The sequence below is a fragment of the Tauraco erythrolophus genome, chromosome Z, assembly GCF_009769465.1.
Source record: "Tauraco erythrolophus isolate bTauEry1 chromosome Z, bTauEry1.pri, whole genome shotgun sequence".
Classification (NCBI taxonomy): Eukaryota; Metazoa; Chordata; class Aves; order Musophagiformes; family Musophagidae; genus Tauraco; species Tauraco erythrolophus.
The window spans coordinates 37,915,266-37,934,233 of record NC_141496.1 but is presented as its reverse complement, the minus strand read 5'-3'; the positions used below and the strand labels follow the sequence as shown (position 1 = coordinate 37,934,233).

The window sequence follows — 18,968 nt, the reverse complement described above, 5'->3', positions numbered from 1 at the left end:
TTGGGACATTCAACTCTGTTAAAACTGAAAGAACAGAGTTTGGTACAGAGCTGCGATAATTCATGCAAGCAGGACAGTCATACGCAACTACCAGTTTTTAACTCACACAAAGAAAAAAGTTAGCTGGCAAAGTTATTGTATGGATCATGCTGGAAAAAAAGGGGGGAAAAAAGAAAGCTTAAAACAAGTATTTACCTATCTTTTTTGCTCTTCCCTCTTTGTTTCCCTGCAAGACTCCGTAGTTCTTCTTCAGTAGGATGTTGATACCACCGTAAACTAAAGAAAAAGAAAATCTCAAGTAAAACAATATCAGTACTAGCAATTATATATCAACACAGATTTATATACATATTAAGACACTGTCATTTGCAACATTTAAGCAAGATATCCTTGTGTGCAAGTACCAACCCTGCCTGAACTGAACAACCACAGCTAAACTTCAGTTCTCTTCAGCATGAGATGCTTATGAGTAATTAGAAAGCTTTGCCACTTTGTCACTCAAGTGAAAGCCCTTCACTTCTCAAAACACCAGATTTGCAAGTTATCAAATACAGCAAACAAGGTTGTTCTGATATCAGAAAAAGTCCACTAGAATAATTATACCATTACAATTATCATCAAGACCATATTCTAAATGATTTTATAAAGTGTAATTATGCCTCTCAAAAAACATTAATTTTCCAGAATCCAGAACAGCTAGTATCAAATAACCATTAGCAGTCTTTTTCTTAGGCAGAGCAGATTGTAACATCAACATTCCTTTCCAAAACACCTCCTCAATGATATCTCCAACTCCTACTAGAAAAAGTGCTATGGAAAAAAAATTACTAATTAGTAGCTTGTAGCTGAGCTGCAAATTTTTCCACTTTCACAAGTCAATGTACCATCCATTGCTCATTTATTTAAAAGGCAAGTAGTGGCAAGGAAGTTCTGAAGAGGAAAACCAGAAACGGCTAAGTTTCTAAGATGGTACATTTTACCTTAATCTCTAAGCACACCAAGAACCTTAGTAACTGAAACAAGGCCTTTTCCACATTCAACAAGGGAAGATTGCTGTCCAGATGCAGGAAGGATGTCACTCTGATCTCCATTCTGAAACGCTGAGGCAAAGGAGCCCAAATATTAACGGGAATAGACTTGGGAAATTTACCTGTATTTATGTGGAAGTACTTTTCTGGAGTAGGAGGCCACTAACTGGTGACACAGGTTAACACGGGGCAATAGTTAGAGATAATGGAACCCACAACCATCAGTACTTCTCATGTTAAGAAAACCTCATCAAGTAGGATGACTCGAATCTACATTGGTGAATTAGAGATTACATTACATCCAATTTCAAAAAGACAGCAAGGCAAATTTGGAAAATAAACATCAAACCTAAATAACCTCAAGCCACTTGATTCCCAGCTTTGTTCTGGAAAGGGCTCCTGTCCCAACTGGAAGTCTAGCCCATCTATTTTTATAGTTGCGGAATATGGCCTTTCATGTACATATAAAGAGTTTTGTCATTCTTCATGGAACATTGTCTACACAACAGATACTGACGGAGGTCCACTGCTACGAGACTTGTGCTAAAAGCAGAAACAGTTCTAAAAGCAAGCAGCCACAACAACCAATACTATACACCTTCCACCATCCTTACAGTGGCATGGACACTTCATGTGTGCACGCACATTGCAAGACACACTGGATGAAGGCTAAGAGAAAGAACAGGTACAATTTTCACGAAATGTTTGTATCACTGAGCATATGCCTGCCTGGCAGATCTTAAACAGCAGACATAGCCCCTCTGTCCTGATATTGTCCTTGACACTACGCTAAACCTGGCTGACAACAGGGAAGTGGGAATGAATTAAAATGGTACGGCAAAAATACAATACATATCAGGAAGAGCTCCCAATTTTGGCACTTTAATTGCTGGTATAATGAAGTATCAAACAGGCAGCTGCACAGAGCTCACAGACATCATCTTAAAATAACTTAAAAGCTGGTATGATGGATAAGAGTTCAAGCCAGCAGTGTTACAAAGAATACAATCTAGTTAACAGGGGATTCCACGAGCCTGTGTCAGCAGGTAATGCTGGGCCAAAGCATCAGCTGATGCTGGGATTTCTTCAAGAGACAAGAACTTCAGTACCAGCCAATAATACATCACAGAGATCCAAACTATTGCATGCTGCAAATTTCCCTTGATGAAATTCACTGTCAGTTCAAAAACTGAAAATGGCAACTACTACAGACTTTTAAAGAACAACACCTTTTCTGGGGGAAGAAGAGGGTCTGAATTCTGTTTGTGTGGGGTTTTTTTATAAGGCATCAGCAAGAGTGAAAGTTATTTCATTAATTTATTTTTATCACATGTGGTCCCAGACGAAAGACTTGCTGTTGGCAAACTTTGCTGGAAAAGAAACTTTGTTAAGATTGAGAATCACACAGAAACCAGAGGGTCTACCTTTTCATCCAAGAAGACAAACTACACTGGAGATACTAACTTCTTCCTATCTTTTACATGACGTGGAGAAAGTAGGAGAAAGCAGAGAAGAGGAAATCTTCTGCTTTGCCACTCACCATCTCCCAGATATGAAGCTGGCATACTGAGAGAACCACAAGTAGTTCTATAATGATGAAAATTACCTGTGTTGGAAAGCTAATTTTTCAAAATCTTCTTCAAAATTTACGAAGATGATCCAAGGGCTGGAGCACCTCTGCTATGAAGACAGGCTGAGAGAGTTGGGGCTGTTCAGCCTGGAGAAGAGAAGGCTCCAGGGTGATCTTATTGCAGCTTTCCAGTACCTAAAGGGGGCCTACAGGAAAGCTGGAGAGGGACTTTTTACAAGGGTGTGTAGTGATAGGACAATGGGCAATGGATTTAAACTGAAAGGGGGCAGATTTAGGTTAGATATAAGAAAGACATTTTTCACTCTGAGAGTGGTGAGGCACTGGAACAGGTTGCCCAGAGAAGTTGTGGGTGCCCCATCCCTGGCAGTGTTCAAGGCCAGGTTGGACGAGGCTTTGGGCAACCAGGTGTAGTGGAGGGTTTCCCTGCCCATGGCAGGGAGGTTGGAACTAGATGATCTAGACGATCTGTCTTATGACACCAAGCTGTGTGGTGCTGTCGACACGCTGGAAGGGAGGGACGCCATCCAGAGGGACCTCGACAGGCTGGAGAGGTGGGCCCGTGTCAACCTCATGAAGTTCAACCAGGCCAAATGCAAGGTCCTACATCTGGGTCGTGGCAATCCCAGGCACAAATACAGACTGGGTGGAGAATGGATCGAGAGCAGCCCTGAGGAGAAGGACTTGGGAGTGCTGGTGGACGAGAAGCTCAATATGAGCCAGCAATGTGCTCTTGCGGCCCAGAAGGCCAACCGCATCCTGGGCTGCATCAAGAGGAGCGTGGCCAGCAGGTCGAGGGAGGTGATTCTCCCCCTCTACTCTGCCCTCGTGAGACCTCACCTGGAGTATTGCGTCCAGTTCTGGAGCCCCCAACATAAGAAGGACATGGACCAGTTGGAGAGGGTCCAGAGGAGGGCCACGAAGATGATAAAGAGGGCTGGAGCACCTTTCTTATGAGGACAGGCTGAAAGAGTTGGGGCTGTTCAACCTGGAGAAGAGGAGGCTCCGGGGTGACCTTATAGCGGTCTTCCAGTACCTCAAGGGGGCCTACAAGAAAGATGGGGAGAGGCTGTTCAGGAGGGCCTGTTGTGATAGGACAAGGGGTAATGGTTTTAAAATAGAGGGAGGTAGATTCAGATTGGATATTAGGAAAAAATTTTTTACCATGAGAGTTGTAGAACACTGGAACAGGTTGCCCAGAGAGGTGGTGGATGCTCCATCCCTGGAGACGTTCAAGGCCAGGTTGGACAAGGCCCTGAGCAACCTGATCTAGTTGGAGATGTCCCTGTTCCTTGCAGGGGGGTTGGACTAGATGACCTTTGAAGGTCCCTTCCAGCCCTAACCATTCTATGATTCTATGATCTTTAAGGTCCCTTCCAACCCTAACCATTCTATGATTCTATGATTCTATGAAATAGTACCTAATATAGCAGAACAGACAAAATTCTTGTTCTGTGTAACATACTAACACAAATCAAACACTTAAACCAGAATTTACTCTTAATTACACTATAGAATTATGTTGCAAGTGATTCATTATTACCACTAATAGGATAAAAGAGTGTGGGGATTTTTAAGTTAATAAAACTCTGCACATCTAGCATTTAAAATCTCAAAACCAAATAATCTGAACAAAGATTTTCATAACAGTAGAACTAAAAAAAAGCAGTTCTTATCTGCTTTAGCTCATATATGTTTAAAATATGAGATCCCACAACTGACTACTCCGTAGCTTTGACATATCCAAGTTAGTCTGACTAGCAACAGCAGCACAGATATGCCCCAGTTAATTTGAATGAAGGTCATTAATGAATGCACAACAAAACATCCGTTTTCTCCTGTCTTCCTGAAGTGGCCTGAAAATAAAACATAGCTGAGCAACATTTTGGACTAGTTAAAAATGCCTATGCAGGTACTTGGGCTGCCAATTCATTGACTTCAATAAATATGAATATTCAAATTCTGTTCAAGCTCCAAAAATAGCAATGATTGAAAACACTTGTATTTCTTTACAAATTTGATTTTCAACCGTCAATGAATAATTCTCTTGTGTCTATTTATCCTAACAATTCTTTTAAATTTTGAAGCATCAATGTTTCCTTTTAATGGACTTTGAATGCACACATAGAGGCATCTTGAAACCAGCTGGTCACTTTAGAGTTCCTGTCTTGTCCAGTAATGTGTTTATCCTCCGTCTCATTTGACAAGGACTATGTAGACATTTCAGACTATCTGGCTTAGAAAGGCCTCCCAATCCTTTGGAAGAAAGACACTTAAGCCAAATAACCTAAAAACTAGTTTTGGGAACCAAAGACTAGTTTAAACATATTGAGAAAGAAAAGGAGGAGTAGGCAGTAACTTTTCCTCTGAAAGCTGGACTGCTTAAGAGTGTGTCTGCCTGTATATTTATGTGTGTATAAAACCCTGCACAATCCACCCACACAGGTCTGTCAAAGAAAACACTGTTGGCAAAAAGTCAGCACTAAAGAAAAAGGGTTAACATAAAAGATAGTTTGTCAGCTAAACTAAGAAGACAACTGGTTTTCTTCCTGCCATTAAAATTCAGATTGTTGTTGCAGTAAAGCCTCTGACTTGTTTTTATTTCTGGAACACAGAATTATTTCTGGCTCTTTACATAATTCTTGTATTAAGGAGGTTATTCACAATGACTGAAATTACAATGAACTAAAATAGTTACCAGAGAAATAGGAGAATAGTGAAAAGCAGCAATGAGATTTTCAAGGCTATTAACATGAAAGGCAATAATAGGACTCCCATCGATTTCAGTGGGAGCAGAATTCCATAAGCACAAGTGAAGAAATCCTGCTTTATATATTTATCAATCTGCAAGTGTGGAAAGATAAAAGGAGAAAAGGATAATAAAAAAATATTTAAACAGCAAACCTCTCCCTATCATTGGCACAAGGCATGCCTTAGCACAAGGATACAGAAAGTGAAAACTTCACAAGAGTGAAGAACACAGACATAGTATCGAGTAATTCTTTAAAAAGAGCAATTAAATACTTACATTTTGAAATAAAAGTTTAAATAAATCTTTTAAATAGGACACAAAAAGTAGAAAATGTCATGTGAAGAATCGCTGATTAAAAACTCTATGGTAGTAACACACCTTAAAAATAAATGGTATGCAGTTTCATATTCATTAACGTAATATTCTTTTTAGAGCCCAAGAAAGGTGATCAATATCCTGCACAGTGGTCAACAATGAAACTCCACACAACAATTAAAAGTATGATCCTATTCATATTATTCATCTAGCAATTACTGTTTTCCATTATACCTAACCAGCGATACCTAACACGCATCTAAGCAACATCTACAGTCATTTTTCACTAGCAACTCTTCGGGTGATGAAATAGGGAAAATTGAAATTAAAAAGCTGGTAATTCTGAGATGCAGAGGGGAAAAAGGCAATGGAAAATTATACGAGACCGGTTAAGACTCCTATGGAGTGCATTATTATTCAAGGATACTCCTTCAGAAATCAAGGAGTAGAGATTTGGCATTCTCAAAATTTTAACAATTACAAGAGATAGCACACTACCTTCTAATCATACAAAGTGTTTTTCTCCCCAAATGAAAAAACACTGTCTATGATTCTTTTACTATTTAAAATACCGATTTATATTCAAAACAGCTGCTGGTTTTCATTGTTATTACAGATACAGCCACATAGGGAATGCTCCCCTTGCAACTCTTCATGTCTGTTTGATCTACTGTTACGAGGAAATAGTGTACTGAAATTTATACTAATCCTGACCTATGAAGCATTAAAAAAATAGAATTTTTAATAAATACCTAAGCACTTTTTATATGCAAGGATAACCAGCAAGTGGATTATCAAGAACACTGAGGCAGAGCAGAGAAAAAAAATCCTTCCATTCTTCAATGTCTTGTATTCACTTTAGCTTTCTAATACTAAGGTATGTAGCTTGTGCCTTTAATAATACAAGAGTCAGACAATGGCTAACTTTACGACTGATACAATTAATTGCAACAAACAAGTCCGTTCTTTCACAGCAACATTGTCTTTACACCTTGAGCTTGTAAATCAGGTGTCACAATGCTATGGTAATAAATTTAAGAACAGCAGATTAATTATTTTTCAATAAAACGACCTAAATTAGTATGTTGTACTGTTACTACTCTAATGCACAATTGCATTATCATATTCACACACAGTGTAGCAACTGTTTCTTATCTTACCTGCCACTACAGAGAAGCCAACGAGCAAGAGAATAGTGAGGTATGATCTTCTGTATGACACTAGCCATTACCATGGTAACCACCAACTGTACACCTATCACACCCTGTAGAGGAATAAGTTAATAACAAGTCAATATGTGATTTAGAAAAGTGCTAAAATACCTTTAAAAAATAAATTAAAAACACCTTGTATGGTAGGGATAACATTTTTTTGGTTCTTTTTAAACTAGAGGGGGAAAAACCATAACATATCAGTTTTCACAAAATCCCTCAGAACTTGCTATAACCAGTTACACACTTCGCTGAAGGGAAAAGGCATTGCCAGGTCACAAGGCAGGTAACATACGTCCCCTGTTTCACAGACTGTAAGGCCACACATGGATGTGGAATTTCACAAGACATCATGCCTTAAAATTACATCTCTGATTACACTACAGTCTTTCTGCGGTCTCTTCAGTTCTGACACAATTTAACAGCTAACACTGCGCAAACCCCTTGGAATGAACAATAATTTACAATATCCACATGGTGAAATTTCAGCCTTTGATTAGTGCAGACCATTTACTCCTCACTTAACTCCAGGCACAGGTAGGGAAGGCAGGGGAGGGCATACAGGAATCAGCACAGCTTCACGTGGAGTGAATTTAACGACACTTTTTCACCAGAAGTTTCTCTCAATGTAAACGTAATGTGGGAAAGGAAAAGTGCAATTCTTACAGAAGGGTGAAACAGTTGAGATTGGAAGGGACCTCTGGAGATCAGCTAGTTCAGCCTGCCCTGATAAGAACAGGTTGCTCAGAGCCGTGTGGTCAGTCAGGTTTTGAACATCTGCAAGGACAGAGATTCCACTTCTCTGGGCAAACTGTGCCAGTGTTTGACCATCCTCACCTTAAATAGTTTCTTTCTTTCTCACACTTAAATGGAATATTCTGTATTGTACTCATTGCCTCTTGCTCTTTCACCAGAAACCACGGAGAAGTGTCTTGCTACACCTTCTTTATTGCTCCCCATCAGGTATTTATACGCACAGATAAGATGCCTCCTGAACCTTCCTCAGGCTCAACAGCCCCAGCTCTCTCAGCCTCTCCTTGTATGACAGATGGTCCAGTCTCTTCACCATCTTTTCAGCCCTGCACTGGACTCTCTCTAGGCAGCCCATGTCTCTCTTCTACTGGAGAACCCAACACCAGATGCAGCACTCCAGTATCTCAGCAGTGCTGAGCAGATACAAGCAACTTTGTCAGCTTGCTACTGATTCTCAGCAAAACACAGACCAGGCTGCTGGCGGCCCTCTTTGCCCCCAGGGCTCACTGCTGGCTTATGGTCAACTTAAGGATCTCCAGGACCTGGAAGTCCTTTTCTGCCAAACTGTTTTCCAGGGGAGAGCCCCCAGCACGTACGAGCGTATAGGCTTATTGCTCCTCAGGAATATCGGCATTTCTCTTTGCTGAGCTGCAGGAGGTTCCTCCAGCCTGCAGAGGTTCCTCTGAATGGCAACACAACTACCTGACATAGCAGATACTCCAAGTTTTGCACCATCCGCAAACCTGCTGAGGGTGCACCCTCTGCCATCCTCAACGTCGTTAATGAAGACACCAAATAACACTGGCACCAGTATCAACTCCTGGGGCGCATCACTAGTGACCAGCCTCCAGACGGACTCAGTACCACTTTGAGCTCAGCACCTCAGCCAGTTTTCAGTCCACCTTGCTGCTCACTTACTAGCATAAGTCCTAGTCCATACTTCATCAGTTTGTTTATGAGGATGTTACAGCAGACAGTGCTGAAAGCCTTGCTAAAGTGAAGATAAACATTATCCACTCTTCCCCTTGTCCTCCAAGCTAGTCATTTCATCATAGAATGCTATCAAGTTGGTCAAGCACAACTCTCCCTTCATAAATTCAAGCTGACTACTCCGAAACCATCTTTTCTTTAATACATTTGGATTTAGTTTCCAGGGTTATTTGCTTTATTACCTTCTCAGGGATGGAGGAGAGGCTGCCAGCCTTTAGTTCCCATATTTTTACTTCTTGAAGACAGGAGTAACACCTGACTTCTAAGGTCCTCAGCACCCTCCCCTGATTGCCATGACCTTTCAAAGATAGAGTGAAGGTGGCCAAAGAGAGTGACCTCACAACACTGGCCCTCAGCACTGGTGGGTGCATCCCACCAGGACCCACGGACTTGTGTATCTACAATTTGTTTAAATGTTCCCTAGCATGATAGTCTTCCATGGAGGATAAGCCTTCATTGCTCCAGACTCTCCTACCAGTCTCAGGAGCCTGGGATTTCTGAAGACAAACTTTATCAGTGAAGACCAAGGCAAAGACAGTGTTAGTATCTTGGTCTTACTCACATCGTTTGCCATTGGGCCTCCTACCCCAGTCAGCGTGAGGCCCGTGTTTTCCCTCATAATACATTTGTTTTTGATAGACTTGTAGAAGGTCTCCCTGTTGCCATGCATGTTCCGTGCCAAACTCAATTCCAGGTGGGCCTTAGCTTTCCTAATCCCACCCCTGCATGCTCAGACAGTTTCTCCATATTCCTCTGCAGCAACTTGACCCTGCTTCCACCTCTTGCATATTTCCTTTCTATGTTTGAGCTTTGTAATGAGCTCTGTGTTCATTCAGGTACATCAGGATGGATCATTCTTCAGCTTGGAGGAGGTCATCTTTGAAAGTCAACCAGCTTTCCCAGACCCCTCTTCTCTCCATAGGATTCTTCCCAGCAAGGCCTGATCAGGCCAAAGTCTGCTCTCCTGAAGTCTAGGATTGTGAACCTGCTACTTGCCTCGTTTCCTTCTCTCAGCATCCTGAACTCTACTACCTGATGGTCACTGAAGCAAAGGCTGCACAACCTTCATATCACTGACCAGCTCTTCCTTGTTTGCAAGCCTGAGGTCCACAAGAGCACCTCTCTTCATCAGCTCCTCAATCACCTGTGTAAGGAAACTGGCATCAAAGCACACAAAAAAAATCTCCCGGGTTGTTTGTGCCCTACTGTGTTGTCTCTTCAGAAGATACTGGGGTAGCTGAATACGCTATAGGAAGAGCACCTGGAAACCTTAGGATTCTTCCCATTGCCTGAAGAAGGCCTGATCTTCTACCTCTGCATGATTAAGGCTATCTACAATAGACATCTATAACAACATCGCTCATGTTGTTCTGCCCTCTACTCCTTATCCACAAGCTCTCAGATGGTTCAATATCCACCCCATGGCAGACCTCCATGCATCCCCACTACTCTCTCACTTAAGAGCAAGTCCCCCTCCTCACTGTCCCAGCCAGTCCTTCTAAAGGGCCTGCATCCATCCATGGCAGCACTCCAGTCATGTGAGCTATCCCATCACAGCTTTGTTATTCCAATGAAATCGTAGCTTGGCAACTTCATACAGCCCCCTATTTTCGCATTTTGTCCTCGTGCTGCATGCACTAGTGCACAAGCAGGTCAGAGATGCACCCAAATGTACCAATTTCCCAGAAGAGATGTGAGAGCTTCTCCCCTATAATGCTGGCCTTATTATCTGTATACAGGTATTTAATTGTTTGTGGTTTTATTCTTGTGTGGGCCCCTTTCTGCCCTGTTCAGTTGTTTTCAAGGAGTCCTCTCCACATCACCCTGCACCCTTTGCTGCCCAGCCCAGTCCACCATTTTTTCCTCTCAGTTTGTGAGTCATGACCTCCCTCCTCTCTCAGTTCTAGTCTAAAGCTCTCCATACCAGTTTGGTCAGCCTATTGGCAAAGACAGGGCTTTTGCCCTACTTGGTCAGGTAGATGCTCTCCCTTCCTAGCAGTCCTTAAATCTCAGACGGGGTCCTATGGTCTACAAGCCAAGTCCCTGCTGTCAACATCTGCAATGCAACCAGCTGTTAACCTACAGCGTCCACCACTCTGTCGACCTTTCCCCTCCTCACCAGCAGTATCTTCATTGATCTTAAATACTGTACTAAGGAAAATTCTTCTCTTTTCTCCCTTCAATGCTTTTTTTTTTCCATTTAAATAAATCAGAAATTGTGTCAATACTGCAGATTAAATGTTATAGGTGATGCCCAGTATCATCTTTAATAAAACACGATTGAGGGAGATTAAGATGGCATAAATTACCTTTCAGCCTTTGTAAACACTTTCAACATGTTACTACACATCTTGTAACAAAGTGTGAAATATCATTTAGAAGTACTTGCTACTTTTTAATAACTTGAAATAATACCTTTGGGGCTTTTTTCCAGGTATCATTAAATTTCTCTAGTACTCAAGCCTCTCTTTGCTAATCTCTCCTCCCTCCTTGAAATTTCTACTGCTCCTCTATGTTTGTGCCATCAATTCTTTGAAGTACCTCAAAAAGTAAGACCTCATTCTTGCTTACGCTCCACTTCACCAAGACCAGGGATCAAGATCAGGATTGAAAGCTCTACATGTGATTTTAAACACTCTACCTTTATTAGGGATTCTTCCCATCTTGGAGTCCTGCACATAAGATCACTCAAACCAATTCCCTAGCTAAGGGGAAGTGTACTTAAAATGAAAGGACGCGTTATTAAAACATGCTGCCTTTATAATAGATTTGATATATTTAAATTACTAAATTGCTCAGGAAGTATGTACTCTAATTTGACAAAACAAATCATGCGTTTTAAAACTGAATGTTTATTCTGACCACCTCACAATAAGCCTAATCACTTCCACACAACGTGAGAAACCACTGTCCCCCCATCTAGCCTGCCTACTAAGCCATGACCTTCAGAATTCACTACCTCCATGTAAAGTTACATTAGTATTTCTCTAGAATAATGTTTTTACTAGGAGGACTGCCTAATCAGGTGCCAATGTGTCTCTTCAATTACTCCTAGGGCTTCCTATGTGTAAGGGAAAGAAAACGCCTTTTCAACTCTAGATAACAGGAGGGAAAACGATGCAAACCAAGGCAGTTATTTTTTACACTGGGTAGCAGGTCCACTAGCTGAGCTAAAATACTTAAAATTTAACAGACTATTTAAAAGTGCACCTACAGAAACCCATTTCCTTACCTAAACCAAAGCTGTAAGTTGTAACTGAACCCTTTAAGATTATTTTACCTTACGCCACTAACTGTCTCTCTGCATCCTTCCCGCTCCCTTTCAGTAGAAATTCACTGTACACACTTCCATGAAGGTTACTGCTGTGTTTCTTAAAAACAGAAATACCCACAAAAATATTTCAGATACAACTGAAAACAACAAGTTTTAAGCCATAAAAAATAAATACTAAAAAAACAACTATGGTATTTCTAATCTTAATTCTAAATCTGATTTTGTGGTGGAAATATCCTTCTGGTATTTTTCCACACTTCAAGAAAATTAAAATGTGTCTATACCCACTCACTTGATTAGGGCATTTTTCTCTTGATTTCTGAAGGTTAGTAACCAACCACGAGCAATATGTTAACAGATTAAAGTTGTCCCAGGAAATTAAAAAATTCCAATGCATTAATCTTCTTGCAATCAGCCAAGAATACATGGCACAGGAATACAGTAGGTGACACACTCACTCAAAATAACACGCTATGTGCAAAGCACAACATTTTGCCAACTCTACTCTTCTGCCTGTACATGGTTACACACTACTTACATGTTTATTCATACACTCTGGAAAAATCTGTAACATCCCAAACTCTCTCACATGACTACATTAGAACACATCTTGCCCCATCCCGCCCCTCGCCACACCACAAAACAGTCTTCGCTCCAGTTCAGGCTCTGTCCAGAGCAAGCCTCCCGCACAGTTCTAAGTCTTTCCATTACCACTAATACCAGTTTAAACTTAAAACCACTCATTTCAGGAACATGAATGAAGATTAGGTGTTGGTTCCCACCAGTATCTTATGTTGTCTACTTACCGTGCCCTAAATTAGAGGACACAGAGTTCAGAATTTAGCCAGAAATCCACAACTTAAACAAAAAGTCCAGCCCTGCTTAGAAGAGTAGAATATGTGTTTGAGGAAGAAGATGCTCAAGGGCAAAGTCCACAAACACGGAGTTTTTGAGGGCCTCTGGTGAACTAAACCTGGAACCCATCAACCCAGGTCATCTGTGATAAAGTAATTGAGAACACAATCATTAGCAGGCTTGACTCAAAAGTAAAAGAAGCATTAGTCACCTCTTAGAAATCAGGAACTGCTGTGCAGATTAAATAAAGTGTCTGCAGTTTCAGAACAGTTTGTGGAAAATGACCTTATTTGAGTCCATTTCATAAGACCTTCATCATTCTCTGATTTTCACACATATTCATGTCCCTATCATGCTCCAGTTTTGCAGCTTAGAATTTGAAATCCAAATTCAAGAGAAATTAGTATCTCGCTGGCCAGAGACATTTCTGTCAAACCGTGTAATGCCAAGAAGCAATCGGCCCAAAGAAAAGACAACTATCTAAAACAGTCAAGTCAGTTTCTCTGCGAAATAGAGGCTGGCAGGCAACCTCATGGTCAAAGACAAGGTTGAAGTAGTACAACCACGTATGGACTACACTGTCTGGTACAATGCAGCCTGGCTGTGTTTCTGTGACAGAGGAGGGTCTTTGGTTAGAGGCATCTTAAAAGCCTTGAGTGCTGTGTTCAGTTCCAGGTCCTTCAGTAAGCGTGGCATTCCTACTCTTGCTTCTGCAACACAGCACATGTTTTACAAGAAAGCTTTTAATAAAACATAGCAGGGAATGCATAAGTGCTCTACAAGAAAAGTGTTAGCAGCTACATTAAAAGGAAGATTGCTAGATTTCTTAAAATTGTGAAAAAAAGATGACAAGTCCAAAAGGCAACCGTGTAAGGTTCAATAAAGTATAACCTTGACTTTGTTTTTCACAGTCTCTACCTTTTATACTACATATCTGGAGATACTATTCCTGATAATTCAGGGAACAAAAAAGTAAGAATAACTAATTAAGATAAAATACAATACTCTTATCTGCAAATTAAGTGTACTTATAATACATGGACAGCTATCTCAAAACAGTTACCAAAGAAAAACAAACTTTAAAAAGGACTCCTGCCTAAAGGACATTTTTCTTTTCATCATGAATTGATTTACAGAACACACATAGCAAAGATAACCAAGGTTAATAGCTTTATGCCAAGACACCACTCCAGTCTTGACTCCATTTTGACCTTGGCAAAGGTTATTCTCCCACACCTGTAGTAATAGGTCAGGGTTTTCCCTCTTTTTTCCCCTTACTGCATACCTAGATATTACAAGTAATTCAAACACCTAGCTTTACAGGGGACTTTGAGACTACTTGTTCTCTAGCAACAACCATCTCCTCCATTGCAAGACGACAGCCTTGAGCTGAATCCAACTGCCATATGCAGCAGGACTGCAGCAGCAATACAACTCCATGTCTGAAAAAGCAGCTCGTAGAACTCAATTTACAACTTCACCTTCAGAAATGCAATACCACCTACTTACTTTCTGAACTGGCAAGTCTTGTCAAAACAAGATTTTTTTACACAGGTGCACTGGAGTATCCTATAGATGTTAACTCAGGGCATATAAATATCTTTCAATGGCAGCACATAAAACATACTAACAAGGTTGTTCATTTTCAAGTAAGAAACGGAAAAGCTTTTATATTAGTAGCAACCAGCAAGATCTCTAGAAGAACATAACAAATAGCCTTACCTTCCACAATTCTGAAAGTGCAATGGTATTTGTGAAGCCCAGAAGTTACATCAATACAACCTATTTGAAATGCCATTTAATCAATGAGACATTATTGCTCTTGGTATTAGACAAGACTTTTCCATATGCAAAATTTTCTCTATATGCATACGTCCATGCTCAAGCTGCAGCTTGCAAAAGCAAGACAGTTATCTTCTGAAACATAAATGCAATTCAAAATTGTTTGCTAAACAGCAGAAAATGTTATATGGGATGGCCAAAGAAAAGCGAGCTCACTGTGCAACGTCTTAAAATGAAAGTTTCCTGTGAAAAAACCTACTTCCACAAAATACCTATAGTCAGAATGGTATCTTGTATAGTCAGCAATCTGAGACAGTTCAAATCTCATGACTTGTAAAAATCAGACATCCATAAAAGCTAATTTTAGAGAAGAAGTCTATGCCAAGAAACCTCTTCAAAATTTGGATGTTTTTTCTTTCAGCCAAGTTTGGCCTGAATTTGTATTTTCCTAAACCTACCACCATCGATAACACGGTAGAGATGAATAAAAGATGCATGAAGTAGCATGAAGAACAGGCAAAGAATTCGGGACTACCACCAAACTGCTCACCTTCGCAGGTCTTTCCCACTCAAAGGTCACTTCTCTCTTTATCTGTGTCTTTCCACATATTCAAAGGAGAGCCATAAACTGCTAGATGGAAGCAGCCACCAGCAGCATGACTCCCTTCGAAACAAGGAGTTTTGTTTAAAACTAAAACTACATTCCAGTCAGACAACTGTATTTTACTGGACAGTCTTGCTTCTTTTTCCACTGAGGCTCTTTAAGCACAAAGATTGCAGAACTAGTGATCATTAGGCAAATCAAGTTATTGCTATAGAAATCTCATGGCTGGAACAAGGGCATTTATGAAATAGCAAAATTATCATTATCACTGAAGAAGCCAATACAGAGCACCTGTTGTGCAGAACACCAATACGTATCCAACATGTTATTAAACTACAAGTAAAACTGGTTCAGAGAACTGATCAACTACAAAGGAAAACAAAAAGGTTATAGTCTATTACTAATGCTTGAAGATTTCAAAAATCTAGTTTACCCATACTTCGCCAATTAACACAAGTAGGAGCTACAGAAGCTCTCACTCTCCTAACGTTTGCTTTTTAAATAGCAGGCTTTGCCATTACAGGAATCACTCCAAGTATAAAAAATGAAAAGTCTTCAATGCCTCTGCTGAACAGTCTAAAACACCGTGACCTTACGTAGTATTGTGATACTTGTGCTGAGTTTAAAGCTGTGAGTGTAACTGGCATTGCAACTACATCGAGGAGTCCTGGCGGTCCCAAGTTGGCAGAGTGCTGCCAGTAAATTGTTTTGATTACTTGATTTATAAGCCTCTTAATGCAAAAGAAACTGATGAACGTCTCATTCTCCTGTTGCTTTGGAACTGGAGAATACAGCTTTCAAACAGCATGAAAGTGGACTATCATCTTTTCACTTTGCTTGCGTCACAGAATCAAGCACAAAGATTATTTGTCCACACTGCCAGCAACTAGCAAAGAACATTGGACCTGATTTTTCAACCCCACCAGGCAACAGAAGCAAGCACTTGGTTTATTTAAATAAGGACCTACACTGAAAGGAAAAGCTGTATTTTCTTGCAACTTTCCAAAAGTAGCTTCAAATACAGAGCTAGACGACAGCACCTATGCACTTCAACAAGGGACACGAGTCTCTAAAGATCTTTTGATTAAACATTGTAATCCCTACAGAAAAGAAAAAAAAAAAAATGGAGAAAGGAGGAAAAGACATAATGAGAAAAAAAACCCTACAGAGTTCTTTTTGGATCTCAAAATATACACAATTTAAAAAAATACCTTAGTAGAATGAGGTGATTAAATGCTCAAGTATTAGAGCAGTTAAAGGTCAGATTTTACTCCAAGTTTAGCTCTGAAGTGTATTCTCTAAGCAAGGCTTCCATCATTTCAACAAACGCTCTCATCATAGCTAAAACGACGCATCAACATTTATATGCATATGGAAGAGAAATATATGTATTAATGGCACACACAAAGTATGGTTTTATACCTGCACTCATGTACCCCTACAGTGCTCCATATAACTCTTTTTTGTAAAACAAGTATTTTAAAAGCAGAACTGATCAACTCCAGTATTTTAAATGGTAACTAAGACCTAAATACAAAATTCAGCACATCCTTATAGCAAAAGAGGTCCATTCATGACATACTCAGCCTCCACTACCTAAGCCACATATATCCAAAAAGCTTATGCCGTTAGCAGCAATTACACCAACCAAACTTTGCTTTTCTGCTACTATCTATATTACAAGTTCATATACTGTGTAATAGTGCAATAGGTTCGTTTGTGCTAAAAGACCTGTCAAGAAAAGTAATCTGAGGCAGGATTTTTCATAAAGCCAACGCATTTATGTGCTGCCACAGCATATGCTACAGCTGCAACGTAGCGCAGACCACTGAAAATGAGCTAATAGTAATGAAAAGCAAAGAGTTTAGCGAAGGTTTCTAGAGACATGCAAGACCTAACGATATATTTACAGGGGGCCTACGGGACACGCGAACAGACGGTTCCAAATATGTATAAAAATATGCCTTAAACGTGACACCGATCATAAAACGCAGGGGCTCACGCTGCTTCTCAGCGGAAAAGCAGCAAATAGCGAAATAACCACTGGGAAGCAAAACCGTTCGGGTGCAAAGTCACAGCGAGGAAGCGAACGGCACGGTATTTCCCTAACGAGTACGAACAGCGGAGATCAGTGGCCTTTCCGCCCCTCTCCGCCCCCCCCCCCCCCCCCGCGCCTGCCCCCTGCTCCAGACGTTCCCCCGGACGTTCGCGCAGCCCGCACAGGCCGGGGGCGGCGGGACCTCGGCGGAGCCCTCGCCCCACGCTCAGCGCGGTCTGGCCCCGCACCACCGCGAGCCCCCCGCGCCGCTCACCATGGTGCTCAAGCCGGCCCCACCCGCCGCCGCCGCCGCTCCAGCCGCCCGGCCCGGCCCCGCTCCCAGCACATAAATCCGCCGCGCCGCTCCCGCCGCCTCCTCAGGCCCCGCCGCGCCGGCTCCCGCCCGGCGGAGGTCACGCCAGGACCCCGACAACCCGAGGCCCGCCTGAGCTGTCTAACCAACCGCCTGCGCGGACGGGGCAGCGGCGAGCCGAGATCGCGCCTCGTTGGCCACTCCCGCGGCAGCCATTCCGCCCCTGCAGGCGGAGAGAAAGGCGGAGAGGAGAGACACCCGGCGGGACACACCACCCGCCGGTCTCCTTGCGCGAGGGCCGTCAGGCGCCGCGTGGGCAGCCGGCACCGGCGCAACCCCTGCCACGTGACGCGGGAGGTTGCCCCCGAGAGCTGACTTCGCTGCTCGACCCCGCAAACGGGAGTCTCGCGGGGCGGCGGCGGAGTCGGTGTCCACCGGGAGAGAAGCGGGGGCGGAGGAGCAGGGGGCGACTCAGCCGCAGTGCGAAGGGAGGGGACTGGGGGACGGGGGGGGGGGACAACGGGGAAGGGGTGTACGGTGGCGCACCTGCGCATGCGCCTTGGTCGCTGCCCCGTCCCCGAGCTGGCGGCGCCAAAGCGCATGCGCAAAGCTGGAAGGTGAAACCGGAAGTGCTGCTGGGGCGGGAGCGGCTGCGCTTTCTCTGGTAGTGGCCGTGGTACTGGAGGCGGGAGCGGCGGTAAACGGTCATCCCTGAGGGATATGAGGGCGTAGCGAGGCCTTCTGAAAAGCTCTCCCCACCCGCAGGGTGGGCCCCCATACGGGCCAGGCTGCGTGTTGCAGATGTGAGAAACGACGCGGAGTCGTTTGACCTGAGGAAAACGTGCTGTGTGTCTGCCTTCCCGCAGCTCCTCCAGGACAAAACAGCACTCGCCCTTGGGTTTCTGGTCTGCTTACCGCGTAGTTCCTCTCATACAAGGGCGCGGCTTGATAGCCCCCTCCGCCTGTCCAAAAAAAAAAAAAAAAAAAAAAACCGCGATGGCGAATTGTTGTATCTCTGACTGAAATAAGAAAACAGCTTTCTTGTAAATGCTGCTGCGTTAGATGTACCGCCGCGGTCTCTCGTGCCTGAGCTGGAATCTGAAGCGCAAGCATGCTGCCTGAATGGATAAATAGTATTTTAATAGGAGACACTTATCTGCATCTGGTGGTGTTTCGACAAACTTTACTTGCCTTTCAGAGAATCCCAAGAGGGCGATTCACAGTGGATCTAGATCTTGCTCCACACACAAATGTATAGGAAAAGGTAATTAACAGCTGTCATGAAGACTTACAAACTCAGACTTTCTGACATTTTTAATTGCTCCTTTGAAATACGTGGCAGCTGAAAGGAAAACCCAACAAAACCCACTGCACAATAATAAAACAGTAGAGAAACAGACTTCAAAAGAAATCCTCTCAGATACCAGCGGTTATAGTATCAGGGACAAAGACAAGATGGTTTCCA

General features: G+C 42.4%; 1 protein-coding gene across 2 annotated transcripts in view; it reads right to left on the bottom strand.

Annotated features, from left to right (window-relative positions):
• Positions 1 to 17,473, bottom strand: part of TMEM161B (transmembrane protein 161B) — a 46,523-nt gene extending 29,050 nt beyond the window's left edge. For both annotated transcript variants that reach the window (XM_086629339.1, XM_086629340.1), the window contains exons 1-3: positions 17,465 to 17,473; positions 6,844 to 6,947; positions 196 to 276 (exon numbers count right to left, since the gene is read on the bottom strand). In XM_086629339.1, the coding sequence (XP_086485465.1) occupies positions 196 to 276; positions 6,844 to 6,947; positions 17,465 to 17,467 (188 nt within the window). In that variant the 5' untranslated portion in view covers positions 17,468 to 17,473. The remainder of the gene's footprint in view (positions 1 to 195; positions 277 to 6,843; positions 6,948 to 17,464) is intronic.
• Between the last annotated feature and the right edge of the window lie 1,495 nt (positions 17,474 to 18,968).